The sequence below is a fragment of the Brienomyrus brachyistius genome, chromosome 1 (genome assembly GCF_023856365.1).
Source record: "Brienomyrus brachyistius isolate T26 chromosome 1, BBRACH_0.4, whole genome shotgun sequence".
Taxonomy (NCBI): Eukaryota; Metazoa; Chordata; class Actinopteri; order Osteoglossiformes; family Mormyridae; genus Brienomyrus; species Brienomyrus brachyistius.
In genome coordinates this window covers 19,352,990-19,370,804 of record NC_064533.1, presented here as the reverse complement: position 1 = coordinate 19,370,804, position 17,815 = coordinate 19,352,990, and the positions used below count along the sequence as shown (strand labels likewise).

The 17,815-nt window shown below is 47.4% G+C and overlaps 1 protein-coding gene across 9 annotated transcripts in view; it reads left to right on the top strand.

Annotated features, from left to right (window-relative positions):
• Positions 1–17,815, top strand: part of prkag2a (protein kinase, AMP-activated, gamma 2 non-catalytic subunit a) — a 65,545-nt gene that overhangs the window by 36,364 nt on the left and 11,366 nt on the right. For all 9 annotated transcript variants that reach the window (XR_007397257.1, XR_007397272.1, XM_049010156.1 and 6 more), the window contains 2 exons: positions 8,430–8,635; positions 12,989–13,040. Coding sequence is in view for 7 of the 9 variants with exons in the window: in XM_049010156.1 (XP_048866113.1) it covers positions 8,430–8,635; positions 12,989–13,040 (258 nt within the window). In the remaining 2 variants the exon portion in view is untranslated. The remainder of the gene's footprint in view (positions 1–8,429; positions 8,636–12,988; positions 13,041–17,815) is intronic.

Below are 17,815 nucleotides of genomic sequence, written 5' to 3'. Positions count from 1 at the left end.
AAAGGGGTGGGGCTTGTGGAGCTAGCTGTGAAGCTGATAGGATGCTTGGCGGGCTGCCCCCCTCTCGGGTTGCCCCTCTGTGCACACTGGCTCAGCTGACACACTCAGTGCTGCCGGCATCTTGTCACGGTCACTTTTGGTAATTGAAAATGACACGACGGTTTACTGGGGGGTTCAAGTGGCTTGGGGGGTATATATATATGTGTGTGTGTGTGTGTGTGTGTGTGTGTGTGTGTGTGTGTGGGGAGGGGTGGGGCGGTGGGTCTAAATTTCATTTCACTCGACGGCAGTGTCCACCCACCCCTTTAAGGTCCCAGAGCTCCATGTTCCTATTTCGACTCTAACACTTTAAATTTGTCGTTTTTCGCTAGTAGAATGGGGGAGGGGGCACTGGCGTGGTAGAGGAGGAAGCTTTCAGGTCATCGTTACATTTTGATGTAACTACAGGAAATAGCTTAATTGTTTTAGATATAGTATAGAAGAACTGTTGGCCTTTCAGACCCCCCAGAGAGGCCCACGGGGCGCCCCTCCCTTTCCTGGATCTTCATTTCCCCCTGAAATTACCTATGAAGCAAAGCAGTAGCGGCTGTTTTCCAAACTGAATCATTTCATCACTCTCTGCTGATCTGACCTTGTTATAAACAAGGAGTAACCAACACCAGCCAAAGCTGGCTATTAAGAAGTGTTGACAAACGTGTTTTTTTTTTTTTTTTTTTTTTTTTTTAAGAAACCGTGCAGCAGCTATGCTGCTCTTATCTGCTGTGCGACTGAGCCCCGGAGCACTATATTAAGAAACAGCCATACTGGGAAAGTGCTGACCTTGGAGCTGCGAATGTCTAGCGATAAGGGGAGCAGCAGCTGTAGTGCTGTGCCACTTCCTGCGGCCGTGCACTGCTGGCCGGAAGGTTCCAGAACATTCCGGTTTCACACTGAAGGTGGGCAGCTGCTGGTGCACCTGCACAAAACCTGTGACTTGTTCAGGTATATCTGCTGAATAAAACTGCTCTTGCAGAATGCCACATGTCGATGCATACAGGGAAGGTGCCATGACAGTTATGGAGTCTTTACATTATCGCAGCAAGTTTTAAAGCCACCAGGCCTTTTATTTTGTCCCCTTCTCCCAAAATGTTTGAAGTAAAATTGTGTCCAGTGTCACAGAAAAGCCCACCCATTACCATCAAGGAGCTGTGTTGTGTGGGTTCACTGTGGAGGGGTTGAGGTGCAGCAGTTTAGAATTAATCCATTCTCTGCTTCTGGGGACGCTGACTTTTGTTCCAGCCGGTTAGTGCCTTTGTCAGGTGACACAATGACCTAACAGTCCATGTCCTCAAAAGCGCCACCCACAGGCAGTGCCCAGAACACTTGACCCCTGGCTGAACTGACACAGCGGGTTGGGTATACCGAGGATCCGCCGCTGTCCAGCCCCCCCCTCACTGTGGTCTCATCCACAAACAGAATTCTGCCCTATTTACTGTATCCGAAGCAGAGCCCACCCTCAGCTTCTGAGTCGCTGTTTTCTGAATGATGGACGATTTAAGCTGAGTCCTCATTAGCTGCATTTCTGATGAGCTATAGGATAGTCCATAGATCAAAGTTACTTTTGACTTCTCCCCAGGGTTAAATCACCATGGCGATGACACTCTATTATTTCCCTGCAAGGTGGGCCTTGTGGGTTCACTATGCACTCTGATTGACGAAGATTCCCTGCTGATCTCTGGGTGTAGCAGAACTGGGCCTGGTGGGTGTCCCAAAGCGGGGTCAGGTCAGGTGACAAGTACATTCCCTCACGTCACCTGGGTTTCATTACCCATCATGCAAGGTTTAGGTCGGTCTTCCTCTCCTGCACCCAGATGTCCCTCACTGTCCCTCCCTGTAGCTGTGACACCCTGTACTCTTCCATGTGTTTCTGCATGTTTCCTGTGTTTCTCCTGTGTTTGCCATGTGTTTTCTGTGTGGAGATGCTAAGACTCCCCCTCTGTCTTGATAAACATATCCTCCTCCTTCCTGCTTCTCCCTCCTCCCCCGCCTACCTAAATAAAATCACCGGCCCCCATCCTCCTGTCCCTGCATCCCATGTTTCCCTGCACTATCCCACCTTGGATCCCCCCCCCTCCATCTTGCTATGATGTTCACAGAAGAGCAACATGAGAAGCTGTCAGCATAGTGACAGCTGAGCGTGGGGCGGAGGTGGGGGGGGGGGGGGTTTCCTGGAAACCAGATGACTGTTTAAAGATCCTCGGCCACCCTCCGCCGATGGACCGCGAACAAAACAGCTCTCGTGCTGCTAACCCTCAGCCGCTTCGCCTGCTGTGTCGATGTCGGCACGTGATGATTGCTCTTTAAAGCCAAACCCCAATGTTGTCACCAGCTTGGGCAATCAGCCCAGGAGGAAATACCAGCCTCCAGATGGCGCTGATGGTCTTCGTCATTTAGATTGGAAATCAGCCCATTAGGGGTCACTCTACAAAGCCCAGCATCTTAAAGTCATTCCACATGTGTGTTGCCGTATCTGCTTTGTAGATCCCATCCATCCATCCTTTTTTAGTACATGGTTATTCTGCTGGACCTGGTGTCTTGTTCTGGGAAGGGTGGGGTAGGAGGCAGGGCGCGTCCTGGAATAGGACAGCAGTCCATCACGGGTCAAAGGCTGAGAGTTCAACAAAACCATGTGTCCTGGGAGTAAGGGAGGAGTCTGGGATACCTGGATGACCCCAGTGTAATATTCACAAGTGTCATTGAAAAATAATGTGTCAGTTCAGCCGATAGATGTGTGCGGTGCTGTGCCAATCGGTCCGTGTGGCACTGTTCCTGATACCCAACCTCGGCGCTGCTACCTGAACTCTGGCTTCTGGGGAAATTCCCTGCAAGACACGCAGCAGTAACTCTCTCTCTGTCACTCCCAGTATAGCACTCACTCCCAGCACACCCTCAGGTTTTATTTCCGGTATGAGCTCACGTTGCACTCTTGCCAGGTCCTCGAGTTGCCAAAAGAGGTCAAAGTTCATTAAGAAATTAAAAAGGCAGGTCATGACCTGAAAGCATTCATCAAAGGATGGATGGATAGATAGAAGAAATTAAGGTGCAAAGAGGTAGATGTCAGTAACTCCCAGTAAGTGCCACATATCTGTAGTTCCAGATCCATCCAGCATTGGCATTTACCAACTAACTGCAGGTGGTGCTGTTTCACACTTTTTGAAGCCTGGAACACATGCATGGTGCTCAAACGGGTGTGTTATTCACTGTGCTGAAGGTTGGGTGCATTTGCGAGTCATGAACCAGGCTGCTTCACCTTTCATCTTGGAGTCTACAGTACGAGGGAGGCTGTATTGGCAGCTCCCATAAATCTGCAGCTTGTCCAGAAATATACTCAGCATGTCCTTGAAAATGTGGAGGGTTAATTTGATGATGGCCTTGTGGAGGTGATGGTACCGTTGCGAATGCCTCACTGTGTAAAAGAACATGCAGATGGAGCTCAGGGTGCTGAAGGAGGCTGAGCTGCACTAAGCTGGCCGTCATTTCCAGGCCGCTGGTGACTGGTCCTTCCAAGCTTCACGGTACGCAGTTTGACAGTTTCCGGAACCTTCTGATTTAGATACATCTTTGCTCTACAAGCCTTGTGTTCTTCCTCAGTGGCATTATTGACGTCTAGACCCTTGGGTTTTCCTGTCATCGACTCATGGTGACGCTGGAGTGTCAACGCCGAACCTCAAAAACACAAACCCTTTCATTTGATCTGTGCTTCTGTGTGACACCCCCCCCCCCCCCCCAGACTCGGTATGATATGTTATCCACTCTCCAGGGGAGCAATTTTTTATCCACAAAAGCATTTATCCCACGCCTGTCGTATTTTTACAGATGCGCTGGGTTTTCTGAAACCAGTCTGTCATGTTGCAAAACAGTGTGTCACCCCACGGGCGGCACAGTCATAGTTTCTGCACCCTAATCGTTTTCTCTCATCACCAGCCCCCCGGATCCTCATTGACCCTTCCCTATGTCCACCGCCCCCCCCCCACAAGTCCCTGTTATATACCTGCATTAAGTGCAGTCGACAGTGTACACACCCTGCCGCCGTGGCTTTGCTCGACTTCCTGTCCCAGTCTTTAACTCCGCCCCCTTTCCCATGATGCCCTGCAAGGTTATAATTCCGTTTGTTGTAAACATCATCCGCGCCTTCGGCCATGTCATTTAAATGGGTTCTTGTCAATTCCTGTCATCTATGTTTTTACATGAACTTTGGTCCCTAATGTGTTTGAAGGTTGTTATTGTTGATTTACTCTTTACAACCATGTTCCTTTACCAAAGACCTTCATGTCTCCAAATTACTGGGGGGTAGAATACCTCAGGTTCTCTCTTTGCGAATGAAGACATGCTCATGCAAACACTAGAAACAGTTTATTTGTAACTAACTGGCGGGACGGAATGAAAAATGAAATAATGAAATGAAATTTTATTTGCTGTTTGTATGATTGCAGCTATATTGGAATGCTTCTTATTGCATATCCCATCTTGCTCTCCTTTTTAAGAAATACGCAGGTAAGAGCAAAGCTTTAGGGTCTGAGCACAGGGTTGGATGGATGGATGATAAATATTTAGTTTCTTTGTATCAAGGGTTTTATATCAGTTTGATGTTTCACTCAACCACTCAAGTTACTTTTGCCTTTTAACAAGCACCTTGAACTAAAGTAGTAAACTTCTTTGTAGTAAAATCATAGTAAACGTTTTTTTATTTATAATGAGTATTTATTGCGATTTCTCAGAAGAGGGTTGGAAGCTGTTTTTCATGCGCCACCACAGCTGATCTGCCCGTCGCAATCCCATCACCTTCCCGGGGTTTCTGGGCAGGATGCCGCCCGACTCGCATGCATCGCCGTGGTCATGGCGAAGCAGCTAATAAGAGAGGTTTCCCACGGTTCCCTGGGACCCCGTCTGCGGTTAACTGTTAGCCTTGTCGGTTTCCAAATGCGCATTTACTTTAGCTTGTGTTTATGCGTCTCTCTTATCTAAGGCAGACTTGGCAATTTTACCCTTTCGCTCGGTAAAGAATTTGGGCCCCACATACATCTTGACCTGGTAACCTTTACAGTATCGGCCCTTGTCGCTAACCACGCTGCTTGCTGTTGAAACTTTAAAGATCGTTTTCAGCAGGTCAGCAGCTATGTTACCATGATATCTAGTGGTGCCTTCTGACCTTTAACCCCTCACCTGCTTCCCCTTCTCCCCTGCACTCAAAATGGCATTCGTCTACAGATTCGTCTGCGGTTTCACCCACCCACTGCACTTCACACCCAGTAATGCTGCAAGGAACCTTGGGAAAATGGCGATCAATTCAAATGACTAACCTTGGTCAGGCCAGGCTTCCTGTTGAGAAGGAATGTTCTGAATCTAAGACCTGTAGGAAGGAATTACAGGACCTCACTGCTAGCTTGCTTGAGTAAGGACGCAAGAAATTTACAAACGAGAGGAGGCCATTCGGCCCATCAAGCTCGTTTGGGGAGAACTTAACTAATAGCTCAGAGCTGTTAAAATCCTATCTAGCTCTGATTTAAAGGAACCCAGGGTTTTAGCTTGCGCTACACTAACAGGAAGACTGTTCCATACTTTAACTACACACTGTGTAAAAAAAGTGCTTCCTCAAATTCGTTAAAATGTTCTCCCGCTAATTTCCACTTATGGCCACGTGTGCTAGTATTTAAACTACTATGGAAATAGCCATTTGGCTGAACAGCATCCAGACCTGTTAGAATCTTATATACCTGGATCATGTCCCCCTTTAGTCTCCTTTGAAACAGATTCAGCTCAGCTAATCTCTCCTCATAAGACATTCCTCTAAGACCAGGAATCATTCTCGTAGCCCTACGTTGCACCTTTTCCAAGGCAGCAATGTCCTTCTTAAGGCATGGTGACAAAACCGGCACACAATATTCTAGGTGGGGTCTTACCAAGGAATTATATAATCGTAGCATCACCTCCCTTGACTTAAACTCCACACACCAACAGATGTAACCCAACATCCTATTGGCCTTTTTCATTGCTTCCCCACACCTGCGAGAGTGGGACATGGAAGCATCAACATACATTTCAGTAGTCAAGGTTTTTCCAGGAATAGGTTAGAGGCGATGATTTCACATCCGCTTCTTATGATTTATAATTCACAACACCAGTGAGGATTCTGATGAGTAGTTATTTCCCTTTATATCACTCAAAATTGAAGTTTGCTAAATGTTGCATCTTCCTTCAGCTGGAGGTTTACAGGCTTCCCGAAGCATGCAGAATCTTGTTTACCCTGGTAAATATGATGCATTTGGTAGGAATCGGCAGCCCCCGCCAGCCTAGTCGGATATCACATGTCTGATGGGGTTTGCGCTTTGAAGTGTCTTCTCTGAATGCCATTGCTTTGCTGTTTTGACACTGGCTCCTTAATTTGGAGTTCGTGGAGTTTGCATGTTCTCGCCGTGTCCTCGTTGGGTATCGTCCAGGTACTCTGGTTCCCCCCCACAGTCCAAAAACACATTGAGGATGTGTGAGTGTACCCTGCTATGGCTTGGCGCTCCTGTCCTGGGTTTTGCGCCCATAGCCTGTGGGATAGACTCCAGAGCCCCAGGACCCATAATAGGTGATAGTCAGTGACTCAGAGTGGATGGATCTAGAGTGGGTAGGGGGGGATTGTGTGCCTCAGTCGCTTAGGACACAATGCCTGTGATTTGAAGGTCACAGGTTCAAATCCGGTGTCAGGGGTGATTTTGCCTTTTGAGCCCCTGAGCAAGGCCCCTAACCCCCAATTGCTCTAGTGACTTCTGACCCAAGTTTGGATAAAAGCATCTGTTCTCTGACCACTGAACACTTCAGAACTCAGGCTACTGATAAGAGGGACGCCTCCTGCCATGGTAAAGATGTGCGGGTGCCTAGCACTGGGCATGTGTGCCCGCCCATCCATCTGTGTGGCAATTGTGCTGCTTAAAATTCAGCTGCTGTCCTGCGAACGACCGGCCCCCAGACCCCTGACGTTAATGAACTTCGGCCGCTTCAGGACCGAGGAGAATCGGGCCTCTTTTTCACAGACAGCCATTTGTCACAGCCGGGCTTTGTATCCGATGACATCATTCAGGGACTGAGGTCCTGCCCTGGAGATCTTTTCCCCTGATGTCTCTCTGAAAGAATTCCTACTTCTCATCATTGAAGATGGGATTAATTCAGTGCCTCGCACTTTCCAAGGCTTTCTTCTGCAGGCAAATGGGGCTTTAAAGCCTGTTTTTACTTTTGTAACTCATGTTAAAATAACTAGTGAGAATGGTTTGCTTCTGCAGGCTGTAGTCAGCAAGACCAAAGAGCTATATCAGTCAAAACCCATGTAGAGCTGCAGGTAAGGATTTGCTGCCCAGTGCTCTCCGTACCTCAGGTCACCTGACTAGAGGGTGTGGCCTTTATTAGAGTCCAGCCTGGAAGCCTGACGGCGGGAGGAGTGGGCTGGTAATGTGCTGTGGCTGTTTTTCCCCTGACAAAAGGTTATAGTCTGCTGGAACACTGTGGTCACAATGTTCTCCCCTCTGTCTGTGTCCATTTCACAACATGGAATTATTGAGCGGTTATGACATCAGAAAGAAGATGATTCTTTAGCACAGTAGTGCGTAAATATACCCGTGCGGTGAGTTGAGAAGTGCTGATCTCGTCTGAGAGAAAACAAAAGAATAATAATCAAAGCAAATCCTGGATGTTAGGGAAGGATATTTCAACAAAGTATACAGCGCCCCCCGCAGGTAAATGTTTTACTCCATGTACTCTCGGAAACCCCATGACTGGGCTCTTTAGGGGATTCTGTGCGTTGGGGATAGATGTAGTGTTTAAACAACTCATGTGATCTTTTTAAATTATTCTTACCTTACAGTGCTCCATGCTACTGAAAACAAATCCAGATGAAGTCAGTTTTTTTGTAATGTTTAGAATTCTTCGAGCGCTGCGACACCTTTGTGTTTTGATGCCCTAAAACAAGGGCCTGACAGGAGCCCCGATCGAGTCGCATTTCCTGCACAAAGGGGCTGCCGTAACGGACAGTAAGGGCTCCCCCAGCTGGCCTCATCGTCCACACCAGTCTGCTTTCATTTCACCCATGCAAATGAGCAAATCGGCCTCGGCAAATGGATTTCACTAAAGGCCACTGCTATCAGAGCTTGCGGCTTTAAGGAGCTGGAACGCCTCAGGAACGTCGTCTTCATTCCTAAGCATGTTTATCGGAAGGAGGGAATTATTACAGCCCTCGGCCGAATAATTTTCCGGGGGGCAGGAATTAATGTCATTGCGATGGAGGACAGTTTAACACAATTGGGTATATATCCCCCCGCACCCCCCCCCCCCACTATTTGTCTAGGGACAGTACAGAATACTGTTTCAGTTTCAAGCTACTGAATGTGTTCTGATGTTTCCCCCCCGAACAGCTTCTGGGCTCTCCTCCCCCCCTACGACACCCACCCAAGCAAACAAACAGCCCCCCTTCCCCCTGGAGGGTTGCCAGAATGAGCCAGAGCAGCGGGAGACCCGGGTGCGCTCCTTCTCGTCACCCCCGGATACAGGCCAACGTTTCACGCTGCTGTCCGCCAAACCCCCAACACCAGACTCAGCACCTGTCACAACCTCGCGACTCGTAAGTACCTGCATCTGTGCTTGTGGGTGTGTGTTATATAACCACCAGCTAAATGAGTGCTTGACTGGTTTGGAACAATATGACCTCAGCCACTAGGTGTCACTGTAGTTAAGGATCTGTTTTGAAAACACTAAACACAGCTCTTTCCTGTGGGGGTGGGGGTAGCTTTAGCCAGGTGCTCACCCTGAATCACTCCAGCGAAAACATCCATCTGTATAAACAGATAACTGTAATTAGTTTTCACTAAATGTGCCTGCTGAGCAACTGTATCTGAGGGCTGAGGTAACCTAGCAACACCCAGAGCTGCTCTGGGCCATATCTTCAGGGGGACCCTGCCCTGCATCTAGAAGGCTGAGTATAGCAGGATAATGGCTAGAAAAGCCAAGGATTTGTACCAAGAGCTATGGGCAAGGGTGAGGGATAATGTGGAGCATGGGGTGGAGAAATCTTTGTCCATGTATCTGTAAGCCAGCAGGCTTCAGGCTTCACTTAGTAACAGCACCCTGCTCCGATTGTGATGTCATCTTAATTCCACCCCAGGCCCCCCTGGGTGTTATTGTAGTGTGATTTGGGTGGGGTAGGCCCTGCTGTCTAACCCACCTGATGGAAATGCAGCTGATGTAACACATTCTCTGGACCTCCTTCCCACAACTGACATTACTACTTGGTGTTGTTTTTCAATTTCAAATCAATTTTCGAATCAAATTCAGTTTACTTTTATATCGTTGCTTTCACAACAGAGTCACCCCGAGGCACTGTATATGGTTATATGTTGTAATATCAATATGTTTTACTTCAAAAATATATCTGAGAACTTTTCGTGTAGGAATGCAGGTGAAACCATGTATTCATGGTGCATTATAGAAAGTCAAACGGGCAGGAGCATCTAATCAACAATAAATATATTCATTAAGCAGCCGGTGAGAGAAAAGGAACAGAAAACCTGCTAAGTTCTGACTTGTTCAGCAGGCACAATAAATCATAAAAAATACACGGCGCCACATTATCAGGCATGCACCCCCTGGTGGTTGAAATGGGCGGCACGGTCAGTGACAGCACCACGTGTTCAGGCTGTGCTATTAAAAGCAGGCAGGTATCCAGTGTGTGCGTGTGTGACTTTGGAAGGAGAATCAATGCTAAGTGGCTTTGAACAGAGTGCAGTACCTGTGGCCAGAGACGGCAGTATGACCGTTTTGCAAACCTTAGCCCTTCTGGCGTTGCAGGTAGGTAGATGGAGATGGGATCAGAATCCATAAAAGGGTCTTTTTAATATCCAGAAACTGCTTACACTCCTGAAAATGCCTGACAGCCCTCCAGTTTAGTACAGGGAGTCTGCAGCCAATTGACGGACAGCTGGGGACAACGGCGTTGCTAAGAGACGAGTCAAGAAACGCCGGCCCTTGTACACGGCCTAGCCAGGGGGCGAACCGGCAGCCACACAGCTCTGGCGTGGAGCCATTATTGAGTCTATCCTCCCTGCCGTTTCAAGGGGTGACACAGTGTATTAGGTAGGTCTGTCCTGGTCCAATCAAAGGGAAAGCGTGGGGGCCAACGCGACCATGGGTGACACCCAGCACCTTGTGCTACATCCATATATGTGAAGCTGCTGCATCACTGGGATCAGGCCCAGGAAAACTCGGAATAACGCAGCCAGTGATTCATGGAAGTAGAGAGTATGGGCTGGGTTTGAGTCTCAGTTTGATGACCTCATGGACTCAGTGGGTCAGGGCACTGTGCCTGTGATTAGAATGTAGATGGTTTAAATCCCTGGATCGCCAGAGTAATTTTCACCAATTGGACCCTTCAGCAAAGCCCTTGACCACCAAGGGCCAAGGACCGACTCACCCTGCTTTCTTAAAAAAAAAAATGTATATTGCTTTGGATAAAAGTATAATGTAAGTGTAAAAAACAGGGTACAGGTACCACTGGAGTGATGTGAAAATTGGAAATTTTTAAGTACCTGGACATATTGCACGTGTTTAATATTAGTTCTATATATTTGCAAAACTGTCCATGTGTTTTTGCTTTTCTGAGATTTTTGGCCTGATTCTGAGTTCTTGGCCGGATTGTCCCCCCAATTAAAATCTTTAAGTGGATTTATTCCAAAGCTCTTTACACGTTGCCACTGGAGATTCTGGTTAATACATTTCTGCCCCTTCTGTGTCACCTCTGACCACAGTGGGTTTCGTGATAAACCCCATTCCATTACCAATTAAAAGAAAAAAGAACGAAAAATACTGTGTTTTGTTTTATGTGTAATGCTAGTCAGGCTGGGACAGGTTATGTGCCAATCAAAATAGTCTGGCACAAGTACACGTAAAAGGACTTTATTATTAGACCATGTTTTAATCCAAGTTTGGTGTACTAATCTGGAAATCCTGATAATCAGACGTTTCTTTTAATGTTTTGGGGTTTTGAGTCTTTTTGCTGTGTTGATTTTATCTTCAATGTTGTTCTTCCATGTTACAAAACAAAACGTAGCGCTAAGGCGCTCATCTGCGTTTTACGTACCGGAAGGCGTCCAGTCAACATACATCCACGTGAAAACATTGTGCAGGGGCGTGAAACATCTTCTGAAGGCATGTGAAAATGACGCCCACGAAACCCAAGCCGGGAAAGTCTCGCCGTAGTCTGAAGGGGCGTCTCCCTAACAACCGGCAGGCGGACGGCAGCGCTCTGGGGAGTCATTTGCTTGCCCGCCACACCTAATTACTCATCCTGTTCAAGCCTGAGAGTAGGCTACTTAAAGTCCAAAAACCAGCGCTAACCAATCACCCTGCCCGTGTATCTGGCGATACACCTCAGATCACAGGAAAGAATAAATAAATGAATACAGCGCCCCCGAATGAAACAAGCACGATCAATGCACGTACAATTACCTTTTCTGATGGAGTAAAATGGGCAGGCTCTTTGCTACCGTTTTGATCCACTCTGATCTGGTTTATGGATCTTGTGTTGTTCACAAGTTCCCATAAATCTCACAGGAATTACACACCTTCTGCAATTACATCTCACCTTACCTCGTCACCACGATCATTTCAATTTGCTTCTCCTCACCTTCATTGTACTGACGCGTTGCTTTGCACATTTTAAAATGACCTGCTGTCACCGAAATGAAAAAATAACTACCTAAAAATAAGTACGGTAAATCTTTTACCGGGGATCACTGGCAACTTCACGTGCGGTTAGTGTTTCAGTGCTAAATTTTGGCCCCGTGTGTTTTTCCGCTGTGGCACATTGCTGCGTTAATCCGATTTCTTTTATTAACAGTTCAAATGGAATGAGTGGGGCGTAGCACTAAGCCTGCTATTCTGAGATGGCCAGGAATGGTGTCCCAGCCTGGTGACTGCACTGATCACTGCACCATTTGCACGGCATCTCGGAGCTGCGGGTGCACTCGCTGCGTTATATAATTTAAAAACTCGGCGCACGTTAACGCTGCATGCACGTTCCCCGCCTAACTTCTCGCACCCAAACGAAGGGGGTACATAATGTAATTTCAGAGATAATCATCGGCGTAGGGGGTGGTGGTTGAAAGATTCATGCAGCTAGGCAACACTGGGGTACAGGGCATTTCCTAATATGGTTAAGAGAAGATTTGCCGATAGGGGGCGCTCGGCATAGTGTAGAGTAGTTGTAAGTCAAGGTAACGATCACATAAAAGATGCTGCTTTTTGGGGGACGGACACGGATTACTTGTGCACTTAAAATGGGAAAAGCGAAGTGGTCTAAATAAGCATATATACCGCTTTGCCGGCAATGCTGTGCATTTCAGTCAAACTTCGGCATTGTTCACTAAGGCTGCAGCAAATCGGAATGTTCCACTTACACCTGAATCGGGGGGATAGGGGAGTCCTGAGCGGGTTGCTCCGGTTAATAATTAATGGTTAAAAGAGCAGAGAAGCTGAAAGAGAATTTGCACTCTATGCTTCTACGACCACCAAGAATGATTAAATTGACACATGCTGAGAGATTTCAATCCAGAAGCGGTGCAGGTTAAAAGTTCTACCTCGGCATTGGTATCGTACCGCAAGGGGGTGTGGGCTGTGAAGTCGACCGTCCGCAGGGCAAGTTTCCACGCCATATAGAGCTCAGCTACTGCTGGACTATTACTTTGTGTTACTTTACTTCGTCTTACGTTATTTCATTCTGACGGAAGCGGCTGCTCAGCTGCATCCCGCTGCTCCTGTGCTCATATTCTCGCTCCGCCGGGCTGCTCCAGGGTTGCCAGTTCCAGACGGCGCTGACCACCGCGGTGTGGAGCGAGAACGCCGGGTGGGCGCAGCGGTGGCGGTGGGCAATCGGAACCGCAGAAAGTCTGTCTGACTCCGTCGTGCTGCCTTTCGCCCACAGGTCCACGGATCGGCTGAAGGCATGTTGGAAAAGCTTGAACTGGAAGATGAAGGTGAGACCCTCTTTTTACTTGCTCCGATCAGTAGCTGGTGGGCAATAGCATGCCTTTAAACTGGTGATCGTTTGCTCACTTTAAAACGAGCGATCCGGAGCCGGAATTCTACCCGAAAAAGCTGCCCAGCTCCGGCGTGGACTGGCATCTTTTACTGTATAAACGCCTTACCATGACAGATAATGTGTGTTATGACACCTCTGACCGCTGAGCTGAAGCTAGGGTTACGTATTTGAGCTTCCTGGCTATTCTAAATCTATATGCTAACTAAGTTTAGAATCACTTTGCATGCCTCTTACAGCCTTTCTATGTATTCCTTATATGCAGCATACTGAAATAGTTTATGATGTAAATGATGTGTGCACGTGTCAACCTGCAAAAAAATATTTAATGCATTTGTCTTGTTATTCCGGGTTGTCATTCTTACTTGAATTGCCGTGTAGCTGAGGTTTTAGTGCAGGTTAAATCATAGATGCGCTTGTAGTGTCTTATGGATGTGACCGATGGAGGGATTCCTCTTATCCCGAACACCATCACCTGTTGACTTCAACGGCTTGTTTTATGCCACCGATTTTTTCATTTCATATTTTGCTGTTCCCAAAGTGAATTCTGGTCTGTTGACTCGACCCACCAAGGGTCACGATTTACCGGTATTTTTTGACTGCGAGGCGCTGTAGTTTTGGAGGTACCATGGTAATCAGACCGCTATCATTATGTGTTTCTGGGATTATTCACTGATTTATTTCTACTCTAACACCAAAAGCCGAATCCCCGTTTGCTTAATGACTTGTTGACGGCGCAGTAATGCTGGCAAGATTTCGATGCTGGACAAGTTTTGTTTTTAAAAATCTTTAATAATCGACAGTTTCTGAAAACCGTCTCCGTGGTGTTGTCGCGCGCAACATGCGAATGGATGCGAACAAACCATGACTCCACCAACCTGGCTCCACGTTGTCCTCAAGAGCTGCAAATATGATAAAAAAAAATATCAGAAAGCTTCTTTAGTCAAAGTTAAACATTCAAACATAAATGAAACGGTAAACTGTAGTTGTATGTACTCATCGTCGTCTTGTGGTGGACTGGTCAGAAAGTGCTGCGCACTAATTAAAGAGCGCTTTGTTTTTAATTTCACATCGCCACGATTTCAGTGAAGTACCAATTCTGTTTATTTTTAATACCTAGACATGCGTCCAGGGTGTTTGCACGCATGCTCCATACAGCGGCGCTCGCGGCGGGGTGGGAGGGGCCGGCTGGCATCCCTTACCGGCGTCTGCCTCCCGTATATACTCGTTATTTACGTCAGGAGAAACAGGGGCACTAAGCTGTTACCCATCAGTGGTGGATTCCAGGCTTAATGACTTCCAGACTTATTTATGTTGTGTGAGACTCTTTTTTTTTTTTTTTTTTTTTTTTTTAAATAATCTATTTCAGCATGAATGTTTATACTGTGGTAATGTTTATTTGTGCAACAAATATCCAGGCAGTCAGTGTAGAAGTTGCTACTTACATGTTTTCCAGTGATTATAATAATGATGTTTATTCTCAGCATTGCACCCGCCTTCCTATCCGTTTATTCTAATTAGGGTAGCGGTGTGTGTTGGGGGAGGGGGGTAGCCTATTGCAGGTAGCACAGTGCACAAAGGTTAGGGCAAGTGTTTGGACTGCAGGTGGAAATCCACGTAATATGGGAACAAAATGCAAAGTCTACACACACACACCAAGGGGAGCCAGGATTTGAACCCCAAACCCTGGAGGGTTAGGGTGACCCACCGAGCCACTGTGCCACACCATTCTCATGGGGGGGGGTGGGTGGCTCAGTGAGTTAGGGTCACTGTGATCAGACAGTCGTCATTTTGGGTCCCAGGGTTGGCAGAGTGATGTCATGGATGGGCATTTGAGCAAGGCCCTCAACCCTGACTTTCTCCAGGGAGTGACTGATGCTGCTTTCTCAGTAGTGTATGTCACTGGATAAATGTTTCTGCTAAAAAACAACATGTAATGTAAGACGGAATTGCAGCTGATTAAACAGGCTGTGCACACGCATTGTTTGTGATGTTTCAAGAGTCTTAAAATGACAGCTTTGAAGCGATAGTACCCATCTGTGATTTTCAGTCCAGAAGGCCGACTCATGCCTCCATTTGCCGAAGTTTCGCTGATGGCCACGTTTTCAGCTGGCTGCTTCTCCATAGCTGAACGTCATGAGAAAACCGGGTCACGTCTGATGCCTGTGTCCCCACCAGACAGCAGATGTTCGGAGCGGTTTTCAGTGGCCACTGCGGGGTCCTTTTGATCCTTGGTGGGATCTTAGCTGCCCCCCCCTCCCCAAAGGGCAATGGAGGGCAGACAGTGACACCCCGTGTGCTTGCCCAGAGCCCAGAAGGTGGATGAGATGAAAGCCAAGGGAATGTGGGGAAGAAAATGATAACATGCATAAGATCCCCATTTGTAGGGGAAATGGACAGAATTTTGAAGTCCTGCTGAAGTCCAGTCAAACCTGGGGCCATAGTCACTCGAAACTGAGCTTCTGGTTTAAATGCATTAGTGTGAAATGGCAATGTACACCACACCATATACCATATCCTGCAGTGCTGTTTACCACTCAAACCACATGTTGGGGGCCCCCTGTAGTCACTACACTAAATATTAAATGTGTTCCTTATTTAGGACATGCTGATGTAGCTAGTTATTTTAACCAGCTAGCTAGCTACGATCTTCTAACATTACTTCCTAAGAATTAAATTAGTTTTTGAAACATCTATTGTGGGGTCCGAAGTGAATTTGTTGAGTCGGCCCTAGGAGACAGCAAATCTGGTCCAGACCATTTCGGAATTGGTGAGGCTCTTAGAAAAGCAGCAGTTTATCATCTTTTTTTTTTTTTTTTTTTTTTTAAAGTCCTTTAATGATGGCTATTAGCAACCTGCTAAAGCGCTAGCTAACCTAGGGCCCAGGCTGTCAGCCTGCAGATGTCGCTGTGAGATGCTACATTTTGATTGGACCCGTGTCTTCCATTTCGCTATCCTCTGTTGTGAGCCTTTCATCGCCTGATTTGAGCTGCAAGCTAATTAAGTAATCTAATTAAGGAACTAAAAGTCATGCTTGCCAGATTCAGTGGGGTTACATTTGTGCCCTCCTGGTGTCTGCAGCTAACTCTGTTCAGTGTTTTATTAAAGCTCACCATGCTATTGGCTGGATTATTTAAAATCTCTTGACTCCCCCACCAATCAAGAGACTGCTGCAGCTTTACGAAGGCCTCCCAATGGCAGAAGTGATTACCGGCAGGCAGACAGTCAGGGAATTTAGACACTCGTAGGGCCGAGATGAATCTTGTTCCTCGAAGCTTGCGAGTCTCTGATGCAGCTGAGAATTTCACACGGGCCCCTGGCTGGAGTTCTGCCCTGGTTTGCCTGTTTGGCCCCTTCGGCCCGGTGCTAATGACTCAGAATCTTTGGGCACCGGGTTCTCTGGTGCCAACTCTGAACAACGCCGCATATTTTCCACAGGGAAAATTCTCTGAGGCTTATTTTTAATGATGTTTATATGGGGCAGTTGTTTTCCTGCTGGGAGTTCACCAGATTGGCACCCGGGGGGCGGGAGGTATTTTAGCAGGTTTTTTTTTTTTTTTTTCTCCCAGTCCTGAGACCTGGGGGGCAGGCTGTGTGAGATTTTTAGCTATGGCAGGGGTGTTGTGAAACGGAGAACTCACCCCTCCTCACAGGCTAACCCCCTCTCTGTTGCCTTACCCATTTATGGGAGCGTACTCTATGAATCGCCATGGTAACCAATGGGAGGCTGGCAGAGATTGGTGGCGAAAGCAAGGTGAGGGCAGGGTTTGTCCCGATTGGTTCACACTGTCTTGGGTGCTTCATTTTTGTGCCTGTATGCAAATTTTGCCTCTGTCCAGGGGGCTGGCCCCGCAGGTCTGGTCTGCATCCCAGGAGCCGGGGGGTAGCTCATCCTGATCTGCCATTACCTCTATTTTAATACTACTAAAGTCTGGAACTGAATACCAGGAACTCATAATGTTAGTCACCACCACCAGGAACCTTGTAAATGGTACAGGTCGCGCTTCCGGTCGTCACAGTACCCTGGTTCCCCCAGGCCTCCCATAGCACCTTCCGAGTCACAAACCAGAGCCATTGCCTCTCTCGCTCCTGACCACGAATGTGACCGTTTCTGTATGACCAGAAACCCCCCCTCGCTTCTTCCGCTTGTCAGTGACCGGCAATACGGTCACCGTGTAAATGCCACCCACCCCCCCAAGAAGCTGCAGGAATGTTCTCTTGTTTTGTCTGGTGTGGCTAGTATGTAGCAGGACAATGAATCAGTCAGTTTTTAATTAGGTATTTTAATTAGGGGGGCGGCATGGTGGTGCAGTAGTTAGCACTGCTGCCTCACACTTCTGGGTTGGAGTCTCCGCCTGGGTCACGTGTATGTGGAGTTTGCATGTTCTCCCCACGTCGTCTCATTTTGACGGCCTTGCCAAACCACAGGCCTACATCATGATTTCCTGGACTGGCGCAGCCTCCCTGCCTTGGGGTGGCCATGTTGTACAAATTAAACTGAATTATACAAAAGCCTACAGGGCCTCATCCGTTGAAGGGCCTCTTAGGAAACCAATTCCTCATTTAACGCTCAAAAAGTAATTACACTGCATTTCTGAGTAAGACTGAAGGTCCTGTTGTGCCTTCTGTACCCAGTCATCAGTGTTACAGCTTAGTCTCTTATGGTGCTTTTCCACTGGTATACAGGAACTGACCTGCACCCGAGCCATACTG